This window comes from Suncus etruscus, chromosome 4 (genome assembly GCF_024139225.1).
Source record: "Suncus etruscus isolate mSunEtr1 chromosome 4, mSunEtr1.pri.cur, whole genome shotgun sequence".
NCBI lineage: Eukaryota > Metazoa > Chordata > Mammalia > Eulipotyphla > Soricidae > Suncus > Suncus etruscus.
This window is the reverse complement of record NC_064851.1, coordinates 6,570,594-6,594,229: the sequence shown is the minus strand read 5'-3', so window position 1 is coordinate 6,594,229 and position 23,636 is coordinate 6,570,594. Positions and strand designations below refer to the sequence as shown.

The following is a 23,636-nucleotide window of genomic DNA, read 5'->3' as shown; positions in this document are numbered from 1 at the left end:
ACTGGACCTCAGATTCATTGTGTTTGTTTCTGTTTATGAAACTTCCTCTTTTATTCCCTCATGCCATGCTGTGCTCGGGGCTAACTCCTGTCTCTGCATTCAGGGACCACTCCTGGCAGGGCTTGATGGACCAATGGGAATTCGAGGGTAGGACCCCAATTAGCCTTACCTGCTCTTCTGTCCCTCGTCCTGTCCCAATTTTTGCTCAGCATATGAACATAATAAGCATGGGGTTGAGATAACTCTTAGCCAACACCCATCTTGAGCTCTGTTTTTGTTTTTTGTTTTGTTTTGTTTTGGGCCACACCAGCAGTGCTCAGGAATCCCTCCTGGCTGGGTTTGGGGACCATATATGGGGCTGGTAGAAACTGGGTCTGCTGAACCCCTGGACTATCACTCAGACCCTTGAACTGTACTGAGTACTTTACATGTTTGTTTTAGGATCATAAGCAGCAGTGCTCATGGTGTGCTCCTGGAGAAGCTCAGGGCTTTATTTGTGGTCCTAGGGACAGATCTCAATCCAACTGCAATATCACACAAATGCCTTCCAGTTCTGCTTTCTCTTTGGTCCCTTCAGGGTTATCTTTGAGTGCTAATTCTGGCCTGAAGTTTCATAGACATCACCCCATTTAAACAGCAACCTCGGTGCGGAGAGATAGCACAGCGGCTGGGTATTTTTGCCTTGCACACTGCCGATCCAGGACAGGGGTGGTTCGATTCCAGGCATCCCATTTGGTCCCCTGTGCCTGCTGGGAGCAATTTCTGAGCACAGACCCAGAAGTAACGCCTGAGCACCACCTGGTGTGACCCAAAATAAAAAAATAAAAATAAACAGCAACTTGGAGGTCAGAGCATGCTTTCCTGCCTGAGGTTCAGTCCTGACCAGACACATTCCTCAAAGCAATTATAGGAGGCAACTGTGCACGTGATGTTCGAAACCGTTAGCATGAAGGAAATGCAAAGCAAAGCCCAAACGAACAATTTCCACACATCTATTAAAGTGGCTAAAGTTTCAGGGTTTTTGTGGGATTTTTTGTGGGGGGACCACATGGTATGTCTGGGACCGAAACCAGGTCAGTCACTTACTATAGCTCCAGCCCTGTGGTTTTATTTTTCTCTCTTATTTTGACAATATCAAATTGTTAATGAAGATTTAGAACAACTGGAAATCTTGTACACATACCAGAGATGGGGGTTACAAAATGATTAAGCAATTTCTCATACTGTCAGTTCACATTTTTCTGTTCACACTTTGGGCTACTCTCAGCGGTGCTCAGCACTCCGCTCTCAGAAATCACTCCTGGCAGGCTCTGGGACCTTATGTGTTGTCGGGGATCGAACCACCATTATTCCTGGATCAACCTCGTGCAAGGCAAACTCCCTACCGCTGTGCTATCACTCCGGCCCCCAGTTCACATTTTTCTGCAAGTCTGTTAAACCCTCTCTTGGGTATCTAACCTACAGGTAGGTAATGCTTATTTACATAAAACCCAATATGTTTGGGGGCCTGAGCAATGGTACAGCAGAGAGGGTATTTGCCTTGCATGTGATTGACCCGGGTTTGATCCCCTGCACCCCATATAATCCTGATTCTGCCAGGAATGAGTTTGAGCACAAAGCCAGGAATAACTCCTGAGCGCTGCTGGATGTGGACTAAAAAGATATAACAAGCTAACAAAAGAAGCTGGTATCACATATTTATCACAGTTAGATATGGAATAGCCGATTTTTGGAACAACCCAGACACTCCTTGGCTGGACTCTGCGGATACACATGATCTGGCCCTGTGTGGAGTGACCCCTGAGTCCAGAACTGGATTTAGTCTCCCAGCACTGTTGGGTGTGATAAAAATAAATCAATAAATAAAATAATAGAAAACAAAAACAACCCTCATAGAACTATTGCAAAAGTCTGATTTTCAGGGCCGGAGAGATAGCATGGAGGTAGGGCATTTGCCTTGCATACAGAAGGACTGTGGTTAGAATCTGGGCATTCTATATGGTTCCCCGAGCCTGTCAGGAATGATTTCTGAGCACAGAGCCAGGAGTAACCCCTGAACGCTGCCGGGTGGGACCGAAAAACCAAAAAAAAGAAAAAAATCTGCTTTTCCACTATGGATAAATTATACATATTTATACATAATTTATACATATTGTTTCTAGCTTTGGGGACATACCTAGTGCTCAAGGACTACTCCTGCCTCTGTGCTCATAGGTAACTCCTGGCAGTGCTCAGGGAACCATGTGGTGCCTGAACCCAGACCTCCATCCACATGCCTAGGCAGAACATCAGCCCTTTGAGTCCTGCCTTGACCCTAGGATAGTCATTTTTGTTTATTTGTTTTGGGGCCACCTCTAGGTGACACTCAGGTGTTACTCCTGGCTCTGTGCTCAGAAATCGTTCCTGGCAGGCTCGGGGGGCCATATGGGATGCCAATATTTGAACTACCATTCGTCCTGGATGGGCTGCATGCAAGGCAAACGCCCTACCGCTGTGCTATCTCTCTGGCCCAAGATAGTAATTTTTTTTTTGGGGGGGTCACACCCAGCAGCACTCAGGGATTACTCCTGGCTCTACACTCAGAAATTGCTCCTGGCGGGCTCGGGGGACCATATGGGATGCTGGGATTCAAATCACCATCCTTCTGCATGCAAGGCAAACGCCTTACCTTCATGCTATCTCTCCGGCCCCCAAGATAGTAATTTTTGATACCTCTCCCTCCTCCTTCCCTTCTTTTTTTTTTTTTTTTTTGTTTTTGGGTCACACCTGGTGGTGCTCAGGGGTTACTCCTGGTTCTGCGCTCAGAAATCACCCCTAGCAGGCTCGGAATCATATGGGATGCCGGGAATTGAACCACCATTTGTCCTTGGTTGGCAATGTGCAAGGTAAAAGCCCTACCACTGTGTTATCTCTTCTGCACCACCTTTCCTCCTTGAGTGTTGCTGATTTTGTGGTGGTGACTAGGAGTTTCCATAGGCCTCCTTGGGGGATATTTCCGCTACACTTGGCATTATTCAGGGCTTAGTCTCTACTCAACACTATCTGTCTGGCCCTGTACTATTTTTTTCTTCTTGGGTCATAACTGGTAGCACTCAGAAGTTACTTCTGGGTCTGAGCTCAGAAATTGCTCCTGGCAGGGCCGGAGAGATAGCATAAGCAGTAGGGCATTTGCCTTGCAAGCAGCTGATCCAGGACAGATGGTGGTTCGAATCCCGACATTCAATATGGTCCCCTATAAACACAGGAGTGATTTCTGAGTGCAGAGTCAGGAGTAACCCCTAAGTGATGCCGGTGTGATCCCCCCCCCAAAAAAATAAATAAATAAAAAAAGAAATTACTTCTGGCAAGCTCAGAGGACACTATGAGATTCTGGGGATCAAACCTGGGTTGGCTGCCTGCAAGGCAAACACCCTCCTTGCTCCTTGCTGTGCTAAAGCTCCAGCCCCTGCACTATATTTTGGGGGATGGCTGTTTGAGTCACTCCAGAGGCGCTTAGGGGTTACTCCTGGCTCTGCACTCAGAAATCACTTCTGGGGGCCCGGAGAGATAGCACATCGGCGTTTGCCTTGCAAGCAGCCGATCCAGGACCAATGGTGGTTAGTTCGAATCCCGGTGTCCCATATGGTCCCCCGTGCCTGCCAGGAGCTATTTCTGAGCAGATAGCCAGGAGTAACCCCTGAGCACCGCCGGGTGTGACCTAAAAACCAAAAAAAAAAAAAAAAAAGAAATCACTTCTGGCAGGCTGGGGGACCATATGGGATGGTGGGAATTGAACCCAGGTCCATCCCTTTTGCAAGCCAAACGCCTTGCGCTGTTCTGTTGCCCCAGTCCCTGCACTATATATATATTTTTTTTGGTTTTTGGGTCACACCCAGCAGTGTCAGGGATTACTCCTGGCTCCACACTCAGAAATTGCTCCTGGCAGGCTCGGGGTACCATATGGGACGCCAGGATTCGAACCAATGACCTTCTGCATGAAAGGCAAACGCCTTACCTCCATGCTATCTCTCCAGCCCCTGCACTATATATATTTTAAACAGAGACAAAAGTTTGCAATAATTAGGGACCATGTTAGGGCATCACAGTTACTCATTCAGTGAAAAATGAATTAGGCTTTATGCCGAGCCTGGGACCTTATGGGGTGAAGAATTAAGAAACGGGCCTTAACTTTCTAGCACTCACCCTTAATCATAGAAATAATAATTAAATCTGGGGAGGGCTGCAGGGGAAGGTTGTATTCTTCAGGCTCAGAAGAGCTCCTTCCCTCTCCGTTTCACCTTGAATCCTCGGCCTAAATTGACCCAGGGAATAAAGCAAATGAATCAGGATTAGTCAGGATTAAACGGAGGAGGTACCAAGTGGTGCTTGGAATAGCATCTGACGGGGTGAGTCAGCTTAGTCCATGCTCTCCGTCCCCCATCTTGGTTGACTGTCATACTGGGGATTCGCCAGCAGCAAAGGGGGTTTCCAGAGACAAATCAGGGAGGATGAAGCCTGGAGAGGTAGCACAGGACCTAACTCATTTGGTTGCAAGCAGCCAGTCCTGGTTCAAATCCCAGCACCAACTGAACACAGCTGAGCAGGCTCTGAGCACCCGTGGGTTGGCCCCAAGCCCCAAGGCCCCAAATGCAAACAATGGGTGGAGTTCACAGCTTCCCACAAACCTCTGCTTTCTACCTGTCCCGCCCCAGGATGGGACAAGCTAAGGTTTTGCTTTTGTATTCCAGATCCAGTCTGGCCCCTTTCCCAGGCCTCACTCGCCTCGTTGAGTCACCTCTTTCTCGCCCCCTAGGGGCCACTTTGCAGTCAAGGTTAAGACAATTTTCCAGGAGTGTGGATTTAGGGGGTGATGGTTGGTGCCTCCATTTTACCTGGGTAGTTTGAGAAATAGGATTCAACGGGGGGAAATTAGAACCTGGTGTTGGCGATTCATTCCTGATCCAGCATCCCTTCTTACTTAAAAGCACAAATGCAATCACCTTGTCTGCTTCCAGCTAGCTCCACAGATCCAGTCTGTACTTAAAAGACAGACTGGTGGGGCCAGAGCGGTGGCACAAGCGGTAGGGCATTTGCCTTGCACTCACTGACCTAAGACAGACCTGGGTTTGATCCCCACCCCCTGCGTCCCATATGGTCCCCCAATCCAGGAGCGATTTCTGAGTGCATAGCCAGGAATAACCCCTGAGCGTCAACGGGTGTGCCCACCCCCCCCAAAAAAAATGAAAGACTGAATCTTTATTTGTTTGTATTTAGTGTTTGGGGAAGCCACAGATAGTAGTTCTGGGGTTACTCCCAATAGAGTGCTCGGGAGTTGCTCCTGGCTGTGCTCCAGAAATCCTGTGGTGCTGGGGATAGAACACTGGTTCTTATCGTGTATGCAGCCAACCTGGGTGAGTGCAAAGCCAGGAGTGACCCCTACCCCTGAGCATTGCCTGGTATGGCCCCAAAACAAACAAAAAAACAATTTAAATAAAATTGTGAAGCCTAGGGGGCCAGAGAGATAGCATGGAGGTAAGGGGGTTTGCCTTTCATGCAGAAAGATGGTGGTTCGAATCCCGGCATCTCATATGGTCCCCCATGCCTGCCAGGGGCGATTTCTGAGCATAGAGCCAGGAGTAACCCCTGAGCGCTGCTGGGTGTGACCCAAAAACAAACAAACAAAAAAATATATTGTGAAGCAGGAGGGACTCCATTTGTCAACCTAAAGTTAAGTTTCCATTTAAGGGCTCAATTTTTTTTTAAGGGCTCAATTTTTGGTTTGTTTGTTTGTTTGTTTGTTTTTGGGCCACACCCATTTGATGCTCAGGGGTTACTCCTGGCTATGAGCTCAGAAATCGCCCCTGGCTTGGGGAGACCATATGGGACGCCGGGGGATCGAACCGCGGTCCGTCCTACACTAGCGCTTGTAAGGCAGACATCTTACCTCTAGCGCCACCTTCCCGGCCCCAGGGCTCAATTTTTAACCCAACAATAATGACACAGACCCCAAGGCCCTATAAACTACAATATACCACCCTAGACATCTAGCCATAAAAGGACATACTGAAACACCCTAGAAACACCCTAGACAACAGTTAAAAGGTTAAGACTTCCTGCTTCCAGCCCTATATAACCTGGCTTGTGACCCGTAGTAGGTGACCCTGATTGGTCAATGTGTAGCTTGTTGGTAGATTTGAATAAAGCTTTGCTTCACTTTATTTCAATTGTGTGGTCTCATCCTTTGACTCTGGAGAGTTAGGGGAGGACATTTGCCTTGCATGTGGCAGACGTAAGTTTGATTCCCAACATCCCAATGATCCTCCAAGTACTACCAGGACTGATTCCTGAGTGAAAATTTAGGAGCACCCCAGCGCATCTTCGGGTGTGGCCCAAAACCAAAAAATAAGGACTTTGGAACCTGGAGCAATTGTACAGTGGATAGGGTATTTACCTTGTAAATACCAGGTTTGAGACTTGGCACCCAATAGGGTCTCCTGAGCACCTCCAGGAATGATTCCTGAGCACAGAGCCAGGAGTAACCTCTGAGCATTGCCTGGTGTGGCCCAAATCAAACAAACATAAAAACATAAAAATGGGGGCCGGCGAGGTGGCGCTAGAGGTAAGGTGTCTGCCTTGCAAGCGCTAGCCAAGGAAGGGCCCCCAAGCCAGGGGCAATTTCTGAGCCCTTAGCCAGGAGTAACCAACCCCTGAGCATCAAACAGGTGTGGCTCAAAAAACCAAAAACCGGGCCCGGAGAGATAGCACAGCGGCGTTTGCCTTGCAAGCAGCCGATCCAGGACCAAAGGTGGTTGGTTCGAATCCCGGTGTCCCATATGGTCCCCCGTGCCTGCCAGGAGCTATTTCTGAGCAGACAGCCAGGAGTAACCCCTGAGCACCGCCGGGTGTGGCCCAAAAACAAAAAAAAAAAAAAAAACAAACCAAAAAACAGGGCCCGGAGAGATAGCATAGCCGCGTTTGCCTTGCAAGCAGCCGACTAAGGACCAAAGGTGGTTGGTTCGAATCCCGGTGTCCCATATGGTCCCCGTGCCTGCCAGGAGCTATTTCTGAGCAAACAGCCAGGAGGAACCCCTGAGCACCGCCGGGTGTGGCCCAAAACCCAAAAAAACAAAAACAAAAACAAAAAACCAAAAAACATAAAAATGAACTTGGGGCTGAAAAGACAGACCAGCAAATAGGGAGCCTTATATGTCACTGATCCAGGCACCACAACCCCTTCTGATATATTTATACATATATATATATGTTATAAAAACATTTTGTTGTTGTTGTTTTCATCTACACCTGTCAGTGTATAGGGGCCACTCTAGCCTTTGCACTCAGAAATTATTCCTTGGGGCCACTGTGATAGCACAGCAGTAGGACGTTTGCCTTGCTGGTGGCTGACTTGGGACGACCTGGGTTCAATCCCCAGCATCCCATATGAGCCCCTGATTTCTTTTTTGTTTGTTTAGTTTTTGAGCCACACCCAAGGGCACTCAGGGGTTACTCCTGGCTCTGTGCTCAGAAGTCACTCCTGGCAGGCTCGGGAGACCATATAGGATGCTGGGAATCGAACCCAGGTTTGTCCTGGATTGGCTGCATGGAAGGCAAATGCTCTACATTGTGCTATCGCTCAGGCCCCACCAGGTGCAATTTCTGAGCATTGAGCCAGGAGTAACCCCTAAGCGTTGCTGGGTGTGGCTCAAAAACAAACAAACAAACAAACAGAAAACAGAAAAGAAAATATTACTGGTAGGCGTGGGAACCATATGGGATGTCTGGGATGGAACCCAGGCCAACCTCATGCAAGCTAAGCACCCTCCCCACTGTGCTATCGCTCTGGCCCTCACCCCTCACATACATGTGATTTAACGATGTTTTGAGGTGGGTGGACAGGGAGACCTCACAGGGGCTGTGGGCATCTCTCATACTTATCTAGGGAGGATGGCAGAGGCTAGTATGCAGATGGAGGGGCCAGGTACCCCAGGGAATTCCCTGGAGCAGCGCCCCCTACCGTGGGAGTGTCCACATTACAGGCTGCTGTGTCTGTGACTCAGAACCGTAGGTGGTGTCGTGGTTCTGTTCCCCTGATGGCTTCAATGTCCCAGGGAATCCTGGCAGGACTCGCTTAGGAAGTACCAACGGGTGATTTTCCTCCTTTTATTCTGTTTTTACAAGCAGGAAAATTACTAGTGTGTTGGCTTTGTTTTAACATTCTGGTAGTAGGTTTTAATTGGTTGGGTTAGAAACATCGTCCATATATGGGACAGAGCCATAGTACAACAGGGTGAGTGTTTGCCTTGAGCACAGACAATACAAGTTCGATTCATGGCATCCCATATGGTCCCCAAGCATCACCAGGAGTGATTCCTGAGAGCAGAACATGGAGTAAGTCCTGAGGATCACCAGGTGTGCCCCCCATACACCCCCAAAGAAACTTGGCCTATATGATATCCTAAGATATAGGGGGTCCAAACTTTTTTTTTTGTAGTTTTTGGGTCACACCCGGCAGTGCTCAGGGGTTATTGCTGGCTCCAGGCTCAGAAATTGCTCCTGGCAGGCACGGGAGACCATATGGGATGCCGGGATTCGAACCGATGACCTCCTGCATGCAAGGCAAATGCCTTACCTCCATGCTATCTCTCTGGCCCCAAACTTTTTATTTTCTAAGGAGGGTCATGATCCCAAAGTTAGAGGGGATTTGCTCGGGCTGGACCCCAACACACAGGAATTTACAAAGATCCAACCCAGCGGACATTTTGAAGCAGAGAGACTTCTACAATTCTTTGGATTTTGAGGTGGGGAGGGGCAGGTTAGGGCCACATCCAGAGGTTTATTCCTGGCTCTTTGCTCAGGAATGACCCCTGACAGTGCTTGGGGGACCATGTAGAAACCAGGGGGTTCAGGATGCAAGGCAAGAAAGAGTCTTTCCTGCTGTGCTCTCTCGCTAGCCCCTGACTTAATTTTCTGTCGCCTGAGTAACTCTGAAGATGTCACCTGCCCCTTCATTTTCCCAAAGTATCCTCCCAAAGGGACTACAAGAAGCTGTAGTGATAGCACAATGGGGAGGGCACTTACCTTGCCCGCGGCCACCCCAGGCCAGGCCTGATCTCAGGCATTCCATAGGGTCCCTTGAATACTTCCAGAGAAGTAGAACTTCTGAACGTAGAGTCAGGAACATCTGAGTATCACCAGGTGTGACTTCAAAACCAATCAAACAAGGCGCTGGAAAGATAGCACAGTGGTAGGGCGTTTGCCTTATATGCTACCAACCTGGGACAGATGATGGTTCGAATCCTGGCATCCCTATGGTTCCCGCCATCCCTCCCCCCGTGTCTGACAGGAGCTATTTCTGAGAGCAGAGCCAAGAGTAGCCCCTGAGCACTGCTGGGGGTGACCCCTCAAAAAACAAAACAAACAAACAAAAAGTATACAGAAGCAAAATATCCCCCCAAAACAATGTAAGTAGTTTTTTTTGTTTGTTTTTCCCTCCCCCTGTTCATTTTTATTTTTGAGCCACTCCCAGCTTTGTTCAGGGTTACTCCTAGCTCTGTACTTAGAAATTACTCCTGGCTAGCTTGAGGTACCATATGGGATGCTAGGGATCAAACTTGGGCCAGCCATATGCATATGCAAGGCATACATCCCCCACTGTGCTATCACTCTGGCCCCTAAACAGGTTTTTTTTTTTAATTTTTTTTTTGAGGAACCCCATTCTATGATGCTCAGGGTTTACTCCTGGCAGGGCTCAGGGATTAAGGGATGCCAGGGATTGAACTGGATCATCTGAGTGTAAGGCCAGTGTCCTATCCCTGTCATATTGCTCCAGCCACAACCTCTGTAGATGTAAAGTCATCTCCCCCAACCTACCTAATTCTGTTGAACTGTCAGCTAGTTCCCTGTACAGAAATAGCCTTGAAAGAATCCAGAATGTCTCACCCCAAAATACGCCTCATTGACATAAGGATTATTTTGAGCCGGAGGCAATTAAGAAGTAGGAAAAGCTTGTTTTACTCGCCCCCTCTCTGTCTAAAGACAGAGCAGACATGTTCCTTCCCTGGAGGTTTCAGTGCAGAAGTTCCCACATTTATCTGCCCTACTGCCACCTTTGCAGGAAAAAAATATTACTTAACCCCCACTGCACCCGCAAAACACAGCCCGCCCTTTTTGCTCTGGAAGTCGCAGCTTCAGTGTTGTTCCTTTACAGGACCCCTAGAGGGCACTGTGGAGCCCTGTAGCCTTTCTTTGGGGAGACAAAACCTCTAGATTAGAATCTCTAGAACCTTCCAAGGAACTGGGGATATGATTCAGCAATAGGAAACTTTTACTTTGTATATAGGAAGCCCCGGGTTTGATTCCCAGTACTGAAAACAAATTTTTTTTTTGGTTTTGTTTTTTTGTTTTTTGGGCCACACCCGGCGGTGCTCAGGGGTTACTCCTTGCTGTCTGCTCAGAAATAGCTCCTGGCAGGCATGGGGGACCATATGGGACACCGGGATTCGAACCAACCACCTTTGGTCCTGGATCGGCTACTTGCAAGGCAAATACCGCTGTGCTATCTCTCCGGGCCCCTGAAAACAAATTTTTTTAATTTTGGTTTTGAGTCACACCGGCGATGCTCAGGTGTTTCTCTTGCTTCTGCACTCAGAAATTACTCCTGAGGGTTTCTTGGGGGACCATATGGGATGCCGGGGATTGAACCCCAGGTTGGCTGCGTGCAAGGCAAGTACCTTACCCGCTGGCCCCTGATAAACAAAAATTAAGTTCCAGAGATGTGATGAGTGAATGCTTTGACATCGGCACTGTATATGGTTCCCTGAAGATTGCCAGGAGCAACTCCCCAAGCTGAGAGTCTCTCCTAAGCACTGCTGAACGTACCTCTTTAAAATTAGTTTGGGGTGGGGAGGTAAAGCTCTAGTACAAGGCTAAGACACTTACTTTCAACCCACTGACCCAGGTTTGAATTCCCAACTCCACATATACAGCTCCCGAGGGCCAGAGCGAGAGCACCATGAGGAGGGTGCTTGTTTGGCACTCCATCGAGCTAGATTTAGTTAATCCCCAGGTCCCCATATGGTTCCCTTGAGCACTGCCAGGAGTCATTCTTTTTTATTTTTTTATATTTTTTATTTTTGGGTCACATTCGGCGGTGCTCAGGGGTTACTCCTGGCTTTGCACTCAGAAATCACTCTTGGCAGGCTCAGGGGACCATATGGGATGCCGGGGATGGAATCCAGATCTTGTGCAAGGCAAATGCTCTACTGCTGTGCTCTCTCTCCGGCCCATTCTGTACTGATTTCTGTTGTGGCTTTTTTTCCCCCAAGAATATGGAACGCTTCACGAATTTGCGTGTCATCCTTGCGCAGGAACCATGTTAATCTTCTCTGTATCATTCCAATTTTAGGATATGTGTTGCCGAAGCGAGCACTGTTGTGGCTTTTGTTTGTTTGTTTGTTTTGGGTACTCAGGATGTATTATTCCTGGCTCTATTCAGAGACCACTCTTGGTGAGGTTCATGGGACCAGATGTGATGTCAGGATTGAACCTGGCCAGCTGCATGCAAGGCAAACATTAGCCTTATCTGTTGTACTATCACTTTGACCCTTGATTCTATTTCTTTTTTTTTTTTTCTTTTGGTTTTTGGTGCTCAGGGATTACTCTTGGAGGACTCAAGGATCATATGGGATACTGAGGATCAAACTAGAGTTTGCCACGTGCAAAGTAAATGCTCTCCTCACTGTGTTATCACTCTGTTCCAGATTCAATTACTTTTTTTGTTTGCTTGCTTGTTTTGTTTTGGAGCCACACCCTGGCAGCATTCAGGGCTTACACCTGTTCTGTGCTCAGAAATTACCCCTGAGAGGCTTGGGGGACCATCTGGGATGCCGAGGATCGAACCCAGCTTGGCCACGTGAAAGGCAAATGCCCTACTTGTTGTGCTATAGTTGCTCCAACCCCGTGATTCTATTACTTTATTGTTTTTTGGGAGTCCACATCTGGCAGTGCTCAGGGATTACTCAGGGCCCTGTGCTCATAAATCGCTCCTGGCAGGCTCTGGAGACCATATGGGATGCCAGGGATCAAACCCAGGTTCGTCCAGTGTCGACAGCATGCAACGCAAACGCCCTACCGCTGTGCTATCACTCCGGTCTCCACATCATTTTTTGGGGGGGGGTGGAATTTGAAGAAAAGCAATTCAGAGAACAAAGTTTCACACAGATAGAAAGTCAGAGGCCCAGGGTAAGGCTTGAGCCAGAGAGAGACAAACACACAGAGACTAAGGAGATGGCCTGGCATGCAGCTAGCTAGCTTTGGTTGGATGCCCAGCACCACGTATTGGTCCCCTGAGCATTCCTTGGAGTAGCTGCTGTGACTCCTGACTCTGTGCTCAGGGATCACTCTGCCAGGTCACCAGAAAACACTTACCAAATTACGGTATATGTTTTCTCTGCCTGCTTTCCCACCCATGACCTTTCAGGTAGGTGGGCACTATTTGGATCTGAATAATTAGGAGAAAAGCTGGGAGGAAAAGGTCTGGCTCTTGATTTTGGAGCAGTTGGCTGGTGGGCAAAGGATTTTGTGTTCGACCTTTGTGCCTCCTTTGACCCTCTTGTCTGTGTGGATTATTTACTGTGGATCTATATGACTGGAACTGCGTCCCTGTCCTTGTTGAATAGAGGAATGGGAATTGCCTTTCCTTTCTGGGATCTCTGGGGGTAGTCGGATCTCAACCAATCTCCAAGAGAATGTAACCCTTCATTGTGCCAGAAACCAGGCTGGTTTCAATCCCCAGAATGGTGGGTCCTCTGAAGACCACTGACAGTGAGCCCGAGAACTAGTACACCCGGGAATGTGCTTGCCTTGCATATCCAATCCAGGTTTGATCCCCTGCATCCCATATGGCTCTCTGAGCACTGGCAAGAATGATACCTGAATGCAGAGCTAGGAGTAACCACTGTAGCCCTCCCCCGCCCAGAAAAAGACCATGTTGGGGGCAGATGATAGTACACTGTGGCAGGTAGGGCATTTGCTTTGCATTCGGCTGACCTGGATTTGATCCCCTAAAACCCATATGGTTCCCTGAGCCTGGCAGGAGTAATTTCTGAGTGCAGAGTCAGGAGTAATCCTTGAGTGTGGCCACTCGGTGTGGCCCAAAACCCCCCAAATAAAATAAAATAAATACCACTGCTAGCAAATCCCCAAGCATGCAGTTGGGGATAGTCCCCAAGTACTATTCAGGATATGACTAATATTACTCTTACCTGCTCTACTATAAAAAAGCTTACTAGGGGGGACTGGAGATATAGCACAGTGGTGTTTGCCTTGCAAGCAGCCGACTCAGGACCTAAGGTGGTTAGGTCGAATCCCGGTGTCCCATATGGTCCCCTGTTCCTGCCAGGAGCTATTTTTGAGCAGACAGCCAGGAGTAACCCTGAGCGCCTCCAGGTGTGACCCAAAAACCAAAAAATAACAAACAAACAAACAAACAAAAGAACTTACTGGGCCCGGAGAGATAGCACAGTGATGTTTGCCTTGCAAGCAGCCGATCCAGGACCAAAGGTGGTTGGTTCAAATCTCGGTGTCCCATATGGTCCCCCGTGCCTGCCAGGAGCTATTTCTGAGCAGACAGCCAGGAGTAACCCCTGAGCACCGCCGGGTGTGGCCCAAAAACCAAAAAAACAAATAAAACAAAAAACAAAAAGCAACTTACTAGGGGTTGGGTCTGTTGCTCAGAGGCACAAAGTTTGCCTTGCATGTATGGGGCCCTGGGTTGGAATCCTGAGAGAACAAAAACCACTGAACACACAGACAAAAAAAAAAAAAAAACTTTTAAAATCATTAGGTGGCAAAAATAACCCCAAACAAATTAACTTGAATTTTGTAATCAGTTGAGGCAGCCTTTAATTGATATGAGGCTATTTATATTTATCCCACTGCCTGTGAATATTCATGTTTCTTTCCAGAATTAATGTGCTTTATTAAAGAGCTTTGGAAGGATTACATAATATACAGTATGTGCACCATATTGCATTATTATCTCGAACTTGAAAGATGCTGAATTTAGAAACATTCCTGCTCCAAATAATTTCTACTGTGCAAAAACTGACTCAGGCAATGGGGGCATAATACAGCAGGTAGGGGTGCTTGCCTTGTATGTGGCAGACCTGGGTTTGATCCCTGCACTTTCTAAGGTTCCATGAGCACCTCCAGGAATGATTCCTGAGCACAGAGCATGGAATAACCCCAAGAACAGTGCAGAGTGTGCCTCCCTCCAAAATAACAACAACGTCGTTTACTTATGGGCCAGGAAATAAGCTCCAAAAGCTATTGCTCTTGCCAAGCTCCAAAGGCTATTGCTCTTACCTTGCTCTGGCTTGGACCCAAGTTTGATCTCTAGCACTTCAGGGTCCCTAGAGTACTGTTCCAATAGCCTTGGTGGTCCCTCAGCATCACTGGGTTGAGCAGTACATCATTGGGAGGGTTGTGTATTGCAGGGTGTGGACATCCCTAACCCCTGGGGACCTGAGAATGTGGCTCAGAGGTAGAATGCCTACTTTGCATGTTTGAGGCAGAGAGATGGATCCCTGGTTGGTATGTGTGGTCCTTGGCCTTGTCTGTGGGTTCTGTTGCTGACCCTGAAGGTGGGAGGTAGCCCCCCAACCTCTTCATCCTCACCCACCAATCTCTCAGTAACACAATAATGAAGCCAGTGGAAGGGAGGTGGGGGAATGAATATTCTCAGTAGTGAAATATTTCCTTCCTTCCTTCCTTCCTTCCTTCCTTCCTTCCTTCCTTCCTTCCTTCCTTCCTTCCTTCCTTCCTTCCTCCTTCCTTCCTCTCTCCCTTCCTTCCTCCCTTCCTCCCTTCCTCCCTTCCTCCCTCCCTCCCTCCCTCCCTCCCTCCCTTCCTTCCTTCCTTCCTTCCTTCCTTCCTCCCTCCCTTCCTTCCTCCCTCCCTCCCTCCCTCCTTCCCTTCCTCCTTTCTTCCTTCCTTCCTTCCTTCCTTCCTTCCTTCCTTCCTTCCTTCCTTCCTTCCTTCCTTCCTTCCTTCCTCTTTTTTTTTGGTTTTGGTTTTTGGGTCACACCAAAAAGCGCTCAGGGGTTCCTCCTGGCTCTACACTCAGTAATCGCTCCTGGGGGCCATATAGGATGCTGGGATTGGAACCACCATCCTTCTGCATGCAAGGCAAACACCCTACCCCCATGCAGCCCCCCCCTTTCTTTCGTATTTAGGCCACACCTGGCGGTACTCAGGGGTTACTCCTGGCTCTGCGCTCAGAAATTGCTCCTGGCAGGCTTGGGGGACCATATCGGGTGCCAGGGATCGAACCCAGGTCCATCCTGGGTCAGCCGTGTGCAAGGCAAATGCCCTACCGCTGTGTTATCGCTCTGGCCCCGAGAGAGACATTTTCTTCAATAGACACATGATTTGTTTTTGAGGACTCTTGGGGTCTGTATTCCTGAGTATTCCTCAGACAGGCTGAATAAGTAGCTCTAAGATGTGTTGTGTGTGTGTGTGCATGAAGGGTGGCATAGAGTACACAGACACAAACTCACAGATACACACACACACACACACACACACACACACACGCACAGACCACCTTCCCATCTGTTGTTTTAGGTTGGCAATCAGAGAAGTGGAATTAGCAAGGGATTTCAGGGGGAAAACACACACACACACAACAAAATAGAAACCCTAGAAAGATGGAACCTGAAAGTACTTGCCTTTCTATCTCAGCCCCAGCTCAGACTCAAATGCCCAATCCCCTGCAGAGACAAGTCAGCAGGAACCAAGTCTTGCTTGCCTCTAAATACAGATTATTTTCTAGAGCTCAAGAACCTTCCTCTGAAAATAAAAATAGTCCTTTATGAATAAGTCTAGAATCTTTTTTTTTAATTGTTTGGGCCACACCCAGTGACTCTCAGGGGTTACTCCTGGCTCTGAGCTCAGAAATCGCTCCTAACTTGGGGGACCATATGGGACTCTTGGGATCAAACCCAGGTCCTTCCTGGATCGGCCTTGTGCAAGGCAAACGCCCTACTGCTCTGGCTCCATGAGTCCAGAATCTTTTTTTAGGTTAGTCAAGTGAAGCAGTGGGAGTGGAGAAGGAACAAAGAAATCTGTGGGCCCGGGGAGATAGCACAGCGGCATTTGCCTTGCAAGCAGCCGATCCAGGACCAAAGGTGGTTGGTTCGAATCCCGGTGTCCCATAGGGTCCCCGTGCCTGCCAGGAGCTATTTCTGGCTGTGATCAATTAATTGTAAACACCACTGCTCTCGGACACGTCGAGTCCAGAATCTTAAGGTCAACTCTGTATAACCCAGAGTCCTTACACTCCAGAATGTTTGGGGATTAGGTAGGGACCTGGTGCACCAAGGGTGTGGAAAACTGGGACAGCTAGCTAGGTTTTCTGAGGCTGGGCCGGTGACCCCCAGTAAGACCTTCAGTTCCAAGCTCAGGCCATCCTGCAAACTTGAGAGAGAAAGCATAACAGGGAAATCTGAGCTCTATGTGTCTAAAACAAGACACATTTATGTATTGTTGATGCTATGGACATGGATGGTACTAAGCTGGAAGAAAATCATAGCTTCACTTCTTTCTGTCCAATTGAGAGATGGTGGGATGAATGAAAACTCTTTCAAGGGGAGAAAAAAAAAACAAAGAAAACTCTTTTAACTCAACGTGCTTGCAAAACGTCAGCCACATGATGTATTGTGTAGTGTGGAAATGGCATGTCTCTTGTGACATACTTGTAAAAAGTGCTTTTGGGACTAAAGAGGGCCCAGGGTTATAAATTCCGGATGCAACTTTATTTCACGTGAAAAGAAACGTTCCTTTGAGACTTCAGGACGCTTTTAGTAAAATTTGGCCGTTGACAAACGCCATAAAGTCCGACATAATTTGCTAACCTAGCGAATCTGGGTTTTTGGTTTAGTTTGTACCCAACGGCTTGCCGTAGAGCCTCTACTTCCGGTTCCCGAAGATGACGTCCTTCTCCAAGCAGTGCCAGATGCGGAACGAGCATGCGCGGAGACGTCAACTCCCTGTTCACCCCACCCCTGACGTCCGCAACGGGCACGCGCACGTACGCCGGAAGGGGCGGGACCACGGTGGGTATATAGAGCCTGGCCCACTCGAGAGCCGGTCTCTGCTGGCAGCTTCTTCCGGAGTGATGGTACGTACTCATGGCGGCCTGGCCGGCTATAGAGAGGCTGCGTGCTTCAATCCGCGCGCATCGCCGCTATCTCAATTCGCCTGGTGCCACGGACTGGCTCTGGGAACATGGGACATTTGCATGAACCCACTGGCCGTTGTATTTAATGAAAATATCCGGTGCCCACTTCTTGGTTTGTCTTGGGCCTTACAACCCCCATGATGTGGGTGGCCGTGCCCGCAGTGACTTTGTTTTATTTGGATCTTGGTCTGGACATGGGGGGTTGGTTGTCCTGGAGCACTTGCCCCTAGAGCACCTCGGTAGAGGATGGAATCTGTAGCTGGAAGCACCTGGCCTGAAATGCTGATGTTGGGGTGGCCCCACCCCAAGGCCCCTGGGACATGCCAGAGCCTCGAATGATGATCCCTAACGACGGGCGGACAGACCCACTGTGCTGATTGTCGTGTTCTGACCGGGCACTGGCGGCCTAGGGGCCTGTGTGGACGGGACCAGCATGGGGCCTGAGTTTGGGGCTCAGACCCAGCAGCGTTTGGGGACTTTGTAAGCCTTGATCTCTTCCAGATTACTTTTTTTGGGGGGGGGTTGGCACCATCAGCAAGGTCTTTGCAGGCTGCATTGTCTCCCACCATGCTTTCCAACTGTTTGGGGACCTGTAGTTGTGCAAAATTTCAGAAGCAATTATAAGGGCCTGAGCAAGAAAGCTATTCCCCCCCCCTTGCACTCCCTTGCATATGGCCCACTTGCTTTCAATCCCAGGTAACCCATATGGGTAACCCAAGCCTGCCTTACAGGAGTGATTTCTGACCATTGGGAAATGTGACTCCCCCCTCCCAAGGCCATAAAAGAACCAGTTTTAGAAACCTCAACCCCTCTGAAGGGCTTGTAAAATGCTCGCCAAAGGCCAGGAGAGGGTTTTCTGGGCACCCACCAGCAGAGGTGCCAACCCTGTCCGGTCTCCTCCCTACAGTCTCACCGGAAGTTCTCAGCGCCCCGCCATGGCTCCCTGGGCTTCCTGCCTCGGAAGCGTAGCAGCCGGCACCGGGGCAAGGTGAAGAGTTTCCCCAAGGATGACCCCTCCAAGCCCGTGCACCTCACGGCCTTCCTGGGCTACAAGGCGGGCATGACCCACATTGTTCGGGAGGTCGACAGGCCTGGATCCAGTAAGTATGGGGTTTGGGAGTGGATGGGGGCCTATGGAACCACGTGGTGGGGTGCTTCCTGGAGAGAGGCTGGCGTCTTGCAGCACCCCAGAATCTGAGATGTCCCTTGAGGTCAGGCCCGTGCCGTGCTTGTGTGTGTTGGATCTCTGACCCACTCAACCTCTCCTTTGCTCGGCAGAGGTGAACAAGAAGGAGGTGGTAGAGGCCGTGACGATCGTGGAGACCCCACCCATGGTGGTGGTGGGCATCGTAGGCTACGTGGAGACCCCGAGAGGCCTCCGCACCTTCAAGACCATCTTCGCGGAGCACATCAGTGACGAGTGCAAGAGGCGCTTCTACAAGAATTGGTGAGGGGGTGAGGCAGAGAGGAGGGGACGTCAGTCCTGGGGTGGGAGAAAGGTCCTGCTTCAGGCTGAGTTGATAGGGGCGGACCGGTTCTAGGGGTGCAGGTTGCTACTGGGGTTGCTGCGGCAAGGGCCTTGGGCTGGAGCAGGAACCTGGGTGCCTGCCGAACTGTCAACTCACCGATCCTGTGCACCTCCTCAGCTCCGCTCGGCCCTGTCCGATGAGCTCCCTCTGGGCTCCTCTTGCCGGTGGAAAAGGCTCCTTAGAAGCCGGCAATGAGCCCCATCCCCCCCGTGGTGCCGTGTGGCCCCGCTCCCTCTCTGGAGCAGAGGTGAAGGCCTGCACCCGGCCCCCCGCCCCAACTCTGCTCTGCTCCTGAAGGCATAAGTCCAAGAAGAAGGCTTTCACCAAGTACTGCAAGAAGTGGCAGGATGAAGACGGCAAGCGCCAGCTGGGGAAGGACCTGGCCAGCATGAAGAAGTACTGCCAGGTCATCCGGGTCATTGCCCACACGCAGGTGAGCTGGGGGTCTGTCCTTCAGCTTGCAGTGAATATTCATTTGGTAGCAGTCAAGCCCCCCCTAAGCCCAGTGCCTTTTCTGGGTGCACTTTGCCCTGTTGGCCAGCAGGGGGCATTGTGACCATACCCACACCACCAGTCCTTTGGGTGAGGAGTGAAAGGGTTAAGATTAAGGGCAAAACCTGCTCAGTCCCTGCCTTTCGCAAAAGGCCTTTTTGGGTCACACCCGGCAGCACTCTCCTGGGGTGACTCTCCAGGTTACTCCTGGCTCTGCGCTCAGAAATTGCTCCTGGTAGTCAGACGGGATGCCAGGATTCAAACCATCTAGTCCTGGATCTGCTGTTTGCAAGGCAAAAACACCCTACCGCTGTGCTCTCCTGGCCCTTTTTTGGGGGGGTCTTTTGATGAGTTTGGGGACCCTGTCCCATTTGCTCAGTCCTTACCCCATAGCATTAGATTCTTTTTAACTGAAATTTGGGTGTACTTTGGTTTTATGGGGGGCACATCAGCAATGCTTGGTTATTCCTTAACATTGCTGGGGATTGAATCTGGGCCTGCTGCTGACCAAGGCAGGTATCTTAGCTCTCTGTACTACTGCTCTAACCTGGATTTGGGGCACTTTGCATCCATGAATGATCAAAAGAGGTTCCTCTCCCAGTGGGGGGAAAGTTGGGGCAGGTTGGGAAGGGGAGTATGGAGAACCCAGCACTGACTCACTGCTGCCCACAGATGCGCCTGCTGCCCCTGCGCCAGAAGAAGGCACACTTGATGGAGATTCAGGTGAATGGTGGCACCGTGGCTGAGAAGCTGGACTGGGCCCGTGAGCGGCTGGAACAGCAGGTCCCTGTGAACCAGGTGTTTGGCCAGGATGAGATGATCGATGTCATCGGGGTGACCAAGGGCAAAGGCTACAAAGGTAGGTGGAGTTTGGGGGTGATTCAGGGGGTTGGATGATGCAGGAGGTCTTGGGCTGTTCAGTGATGAGACTCTGGAAAGAGCGCTGGGCACAGCGCCCGATTTTAGACTGCGGAAGCTTTCCAAGCTGCCTTCCTTCTGAGAACAGCTGTGGGGGAGGTCCAGACCCCCATTAAATTGCCCCCCCCCTGGAGCTGGGTACATGTGTGTAACAGCGGACGTTTGTTCTAGGGGTCACCAGCCGCTGGCACACCAAGAAGCTGCCCCGCAAGACCCACCGTGGACTGCGGAAGGTGGCCTGTATCGGAGCCTGGCATCCTGCCCGCGTGGCCTTCTCCGTGGCTAGGGCTGGGCAGAAAGGCTACCACCACCGCACCGAGATCAACAAGAAGGTGAGGTCCTAGTTCAGCACTCTCCTAGGCCCCCTGAGCCAGTTCCTGCTTAGAAGCAGGTCACTGGAGTTTGTTTGTGTTTCTTGGTCCAAACGCTTGTTCTGTTCCCTTGCTCAGATTTACAAGATCGGCCAGGGCTACCTCATCAAGGATGGCAAGCTGATCAAGAACAACGCGTCTACTGACTACGATCTGTCCGACAAGAGCATCAACCCTCTGGTGAGCCCTGACCTCGGGTTCCCAGGTCCCCCTGTCGGGGAATGAGGGACAGAAGCCACCCTATGGGGCCCGACCACACTCACCATCCGTAATGCTTCCAGGGCGGCTTTGTCCACTACGGGGAAGTGACCAACGACTTCGTGATGCTGAAAGGCTGCGTGGTGGGGACCAAAAAGCGAGTTCTGACGCTGCGCAAGGTGAGGGCCGCTGGGGAAGGGGTCTAGTCTAGACAGACGGAAGCCCCCACCAGACATTGCTAGGGGGCTGCTGTCTCTGAAGTTCTGAGGCAGGAAATTCCATCTGGCTGATAGTTCCTCCTAGCTGCCCAGACTGACCCACTGACTCCCTGTGTCATCATCTTTCTCCCCAGTCCCTTCTGGTGCAGACCAAGCGCCGGGCCCTGGAGAAGATAGACCTCAAGTTCATCGATACCACCTCCAAGTTTGGCCATGGCCGCTTCCAGACAGTGGAGGAGAAGAAAGCTTTCATGGTGAGCTCTGGGTGCCCAGCTCCCAGCCCCTGGGGAGCAGGTAAAAGGTTGTCTGCCCTGCACCTTCTGACCTTTTCTCCCCATCTCCACAGGGACCACTCAAGAAGGACCGAATCGCCAAGGAAGAGGGCGCCTAACTTGCAGCTTCTCAATAAACCTTTCTTACTCACCTCTGGCTCCTGGTTTTGACTGGCTCTGGGAATATGTGGGTTAGGTCAGCAGGCTGGGTGGAGTGGGGCTCCCCATAGAGGGCTTGTTTGCACAGCTTGGGGGCGGTGGCTCTGGGGAGCACAGGATGTTCCAGACCCTTTGGGCATGTGGGCACCCCAGTCTGGAGACACCATTGACTCATCCACGGGCCTTCGAGTCAGAGCTTGTTGGTGTTGGTGCCCGTGCAAGTGGGAAAAGGGGACCTGAGTAGAGACTGGTGGCACCTCTTATTTGGTCAGGACCTAAGGGATCACTGACCATTTCTGCAGCTCTTCGATTCCTTGAGTCTTTATGTTAATGTTGGTTTGCTGGATGCTCCTGGGTCTGGCCCCGACTCCCAAGGCACTGGGCCAGTGTTTGCCCTGCACCCTCTGCTCTCTCAGGCAGTGGCTGTCATAGGGGTGCTGTGGGTCTTAAAGGCTACTGGAGTTTTACTTCTGCACACAAAGGGTCACTTTTTTTCTTGCAAAATGGGGATCCAGTTCCTCAGCTGTTGAGTCTCAGGCCCAGTCACCTGCCGTTTAGCCTGCTACCACCAGAGGGCGAGAGTGGGCAGTGCCCTGCCAGCCTGGCCTCCTGCGCCCAGCCTGGGGGTGGCATGCCCATCCCCACCTGGGTCCCCTCCCAGAATTCACAGGGTTCCCTCTGGCCTCCTTGGTTTCCTCAGGCCTCTGGGCCACATTCCCTCCCTGCCAACCTTTGGGAATGTGGGGTCCAGAGGAAAGTTCCTGAGCCAAAACGCCTGTTGGGACTGAGGACAGGTACCGCCCATGAGCTTTGTGCCAGCAGGGGGAAATGGGTACAGCTTGGGAGTGCAAGCTGCCCTGCTGGTGGTACCCTGGGGCTTCAGGCATTCCTGCGGGCCTGTGGGGGCCAGGGTGGGGCGTCTCTTCTGGCTCCCAGCCTGCGCGTGTCCCCAAGACTGCCGCACTCAACACAGCCACCTGGCAGGATCCTTGCGGTGAGGCGCCTCATTCCATTCCCTGGAAAGAGGGAAAGACCCGCAGGGAGTGTCTGAGCAAGTGGTGACACAGGCGGCAGCGACCGTGCTAGCCTTAAAAGGCCACACACTGACTGCTGAACTTACCTGGGGGACGGAGTGGGACCCCTCAATCTTCAGACTCCTCCCTCTGCCTGAGATTCTGTAGGGTCCCCCTTACATGCTCTTTTCCTCTCCTAGGTCTGTTCCAAGCTACAACCCACTGGGATACGTGTATCCCCGGGGGAGGAGGCGACCCTTTGCAGGCCTGAATTAGGCCATAATGTGGATCTCTGCTTCCCAGACCTATGTGTCTGGGGGTGGCCAGACAGGCCTTGTCTTAGCCCCTTACCCAGGCATACTCCCCAAGGGGACTTCACTGTACCCTGTTACAGGGCCTTGTAGTACATGGAAATGTGTTGCCTGCCTAGCTACACCCTGCAGCTGGCTCTGGCTCAGTCACCAAGTGCAGAAGTGCTGTGCGTGCCCCCCACCCCCCATCCTTAAGAAGACTCCATTCCCATGTTCCAGCACTCCCTAGGCCCATCTGCAGAGCTTGATTACCCCATCAGGGCAGGCACAGGATGCATAAATGTCACCCCCACCCCAGCACCCTGCTTTTCCTCTGGGCATCTGTCCCATGTTTACCTCCAGGTTCAGAGCAGACCCTGAGATGTCTGCCCACAGTACTAGGACCCATGAACACAGTCAATTGACACCCTGTTTCAGGGGCCTCAATACACTGGATGTCTGGGGGTAAATTCCAGTGCAGCATGTTCCCCTGGGCTCTGTGGGGCATGGCCCCTAAAATCCAACAGGAGCCCACTGCATGCCCGTTTTTTTTCTTTTTTTAGTATTTTGGGGTAGGCCACACTTGGTAACACCCCCTAAAAAAAGACAAAGGATTTAACCATTGTACTAACTCCTTGGCCCCTCTTGGGTTTTTTAGTTTGTTTTTAGTTTTTTTTTTTTTGGGGGGGGGACCATACTTGATGACACTGGGGGGGGTTTACTCCTGGCTATGCACTCAGAAATCGCTCCTGGCTTGGGGGACCATATGGGATGCTGGGGGATCGAACTGCAGTCCTACCCTAGTGGTTGCAAGGCAGATGCCTTACATCTAGCGCCACCGCTCCGGCTCCCGTTTTTAGTTTTGAACCACACCCACAGTGCTCAGGGCTTACTCCTAGCTCTGCTCTGGGATCACTCCTGGTGAGTTCAGGGGACTTATGGGGTGCCACACGCAATA

General features: G+C 50.7%; 1 protein-coding gene and 4 non-coding genes across 5 annotated transcripts; 4 read left to right on the top strand and 1 right to left on the bottom strand.

The window, feature by feature from the left end:
• Positions 1-11,300: 11,300 nt before the first annotated feature.
• LOC126007329 (U6 spliceosomal RNA) lies at positions 11,301-11,407 on the bottom strand. The gene has a single exon (XR_007494910.1). It is a non-coding gene; the product is annotated as a U6 spliceosomal RNA (small nuclear RNA).
• Positions 11,408-17,112: 5,705 nt separating this feature from the next.
• On the top strand, positions 17,113-21,367 carry RPL3 (ribosomal protein L3). Its single transcript, XM_049771645.1, has 10 exons — positions 17,113-17,158; positions 18,126-18,318; positions 18,497-18,665; positions 19,045-19,180; positions 19,912-20,098; positions 20,329-20,489; positions 20,607-20,708; positions 20,810-20,905; positions 21,079-21,198; positions 21,291-21,367. Exons 1-10 carry the CDS (start codon positions 17,156-17,158, stop codon positions 21,333-21,335), a joined length of 1,212 nt encoding a protein of 403 aa, XP_049627602.1. The 5' UTR covers positions 17,113-17,155; the 3' UTR covers positions 21,336-21,367.
• LOC126007703 (small nucleolar RNA SNORD43) lies at positions 17,549-17,613 on the top strand. Its single transcript, XR_007495197.1, has one exon. It is a non-coding gene; the product is annotated as a small nucleolar RNA SNORD43 (small nucleolar RNA).
• LOC126008055 (small nucleolar RNA U82P) lies at positions 18,992-19,044 on the top strand. The gene has a single exon (XR_007495475.1). It is a non-coding gene; the product is annotated as a small nucleolar RNA U82P (small nucleolar RNA).
• LOC126008051 (small nucleolar RNA U83B) lies at positions 20,152-20,246 on the top strand. Its single transcript, XR_007495472.1, has one exon. It is a non-coding gene; the product is annotated as a small nucleolar RNA U83B (small nucleolar RNA).
• Positions 21,368-23,636: the final 2,269 nt, after the last annotated feature.

What these genes read in the sequence shown, in the direction of transcription:
- RPL3 (XM_049771645.1), top strand. An exon ending in GGTCGACAGGCCTGGATCCA is followed by an intron (nt 18,319 to 18,496) that starts GTAAGTATGGGG and finishes TTTGCTCGGCAG; the next exon opens with AGGTGAACAAGAAGGAGGTG. An exon ending in GGGTCATTGCCCACACGCAG is followed by an intron (nt 19,181 to 19,911) that starts GTGAGCTGGGGG and finishes TGCTGCCCACAG; the next exon opens with ATGCGCCTGCTGCCCCTGCG.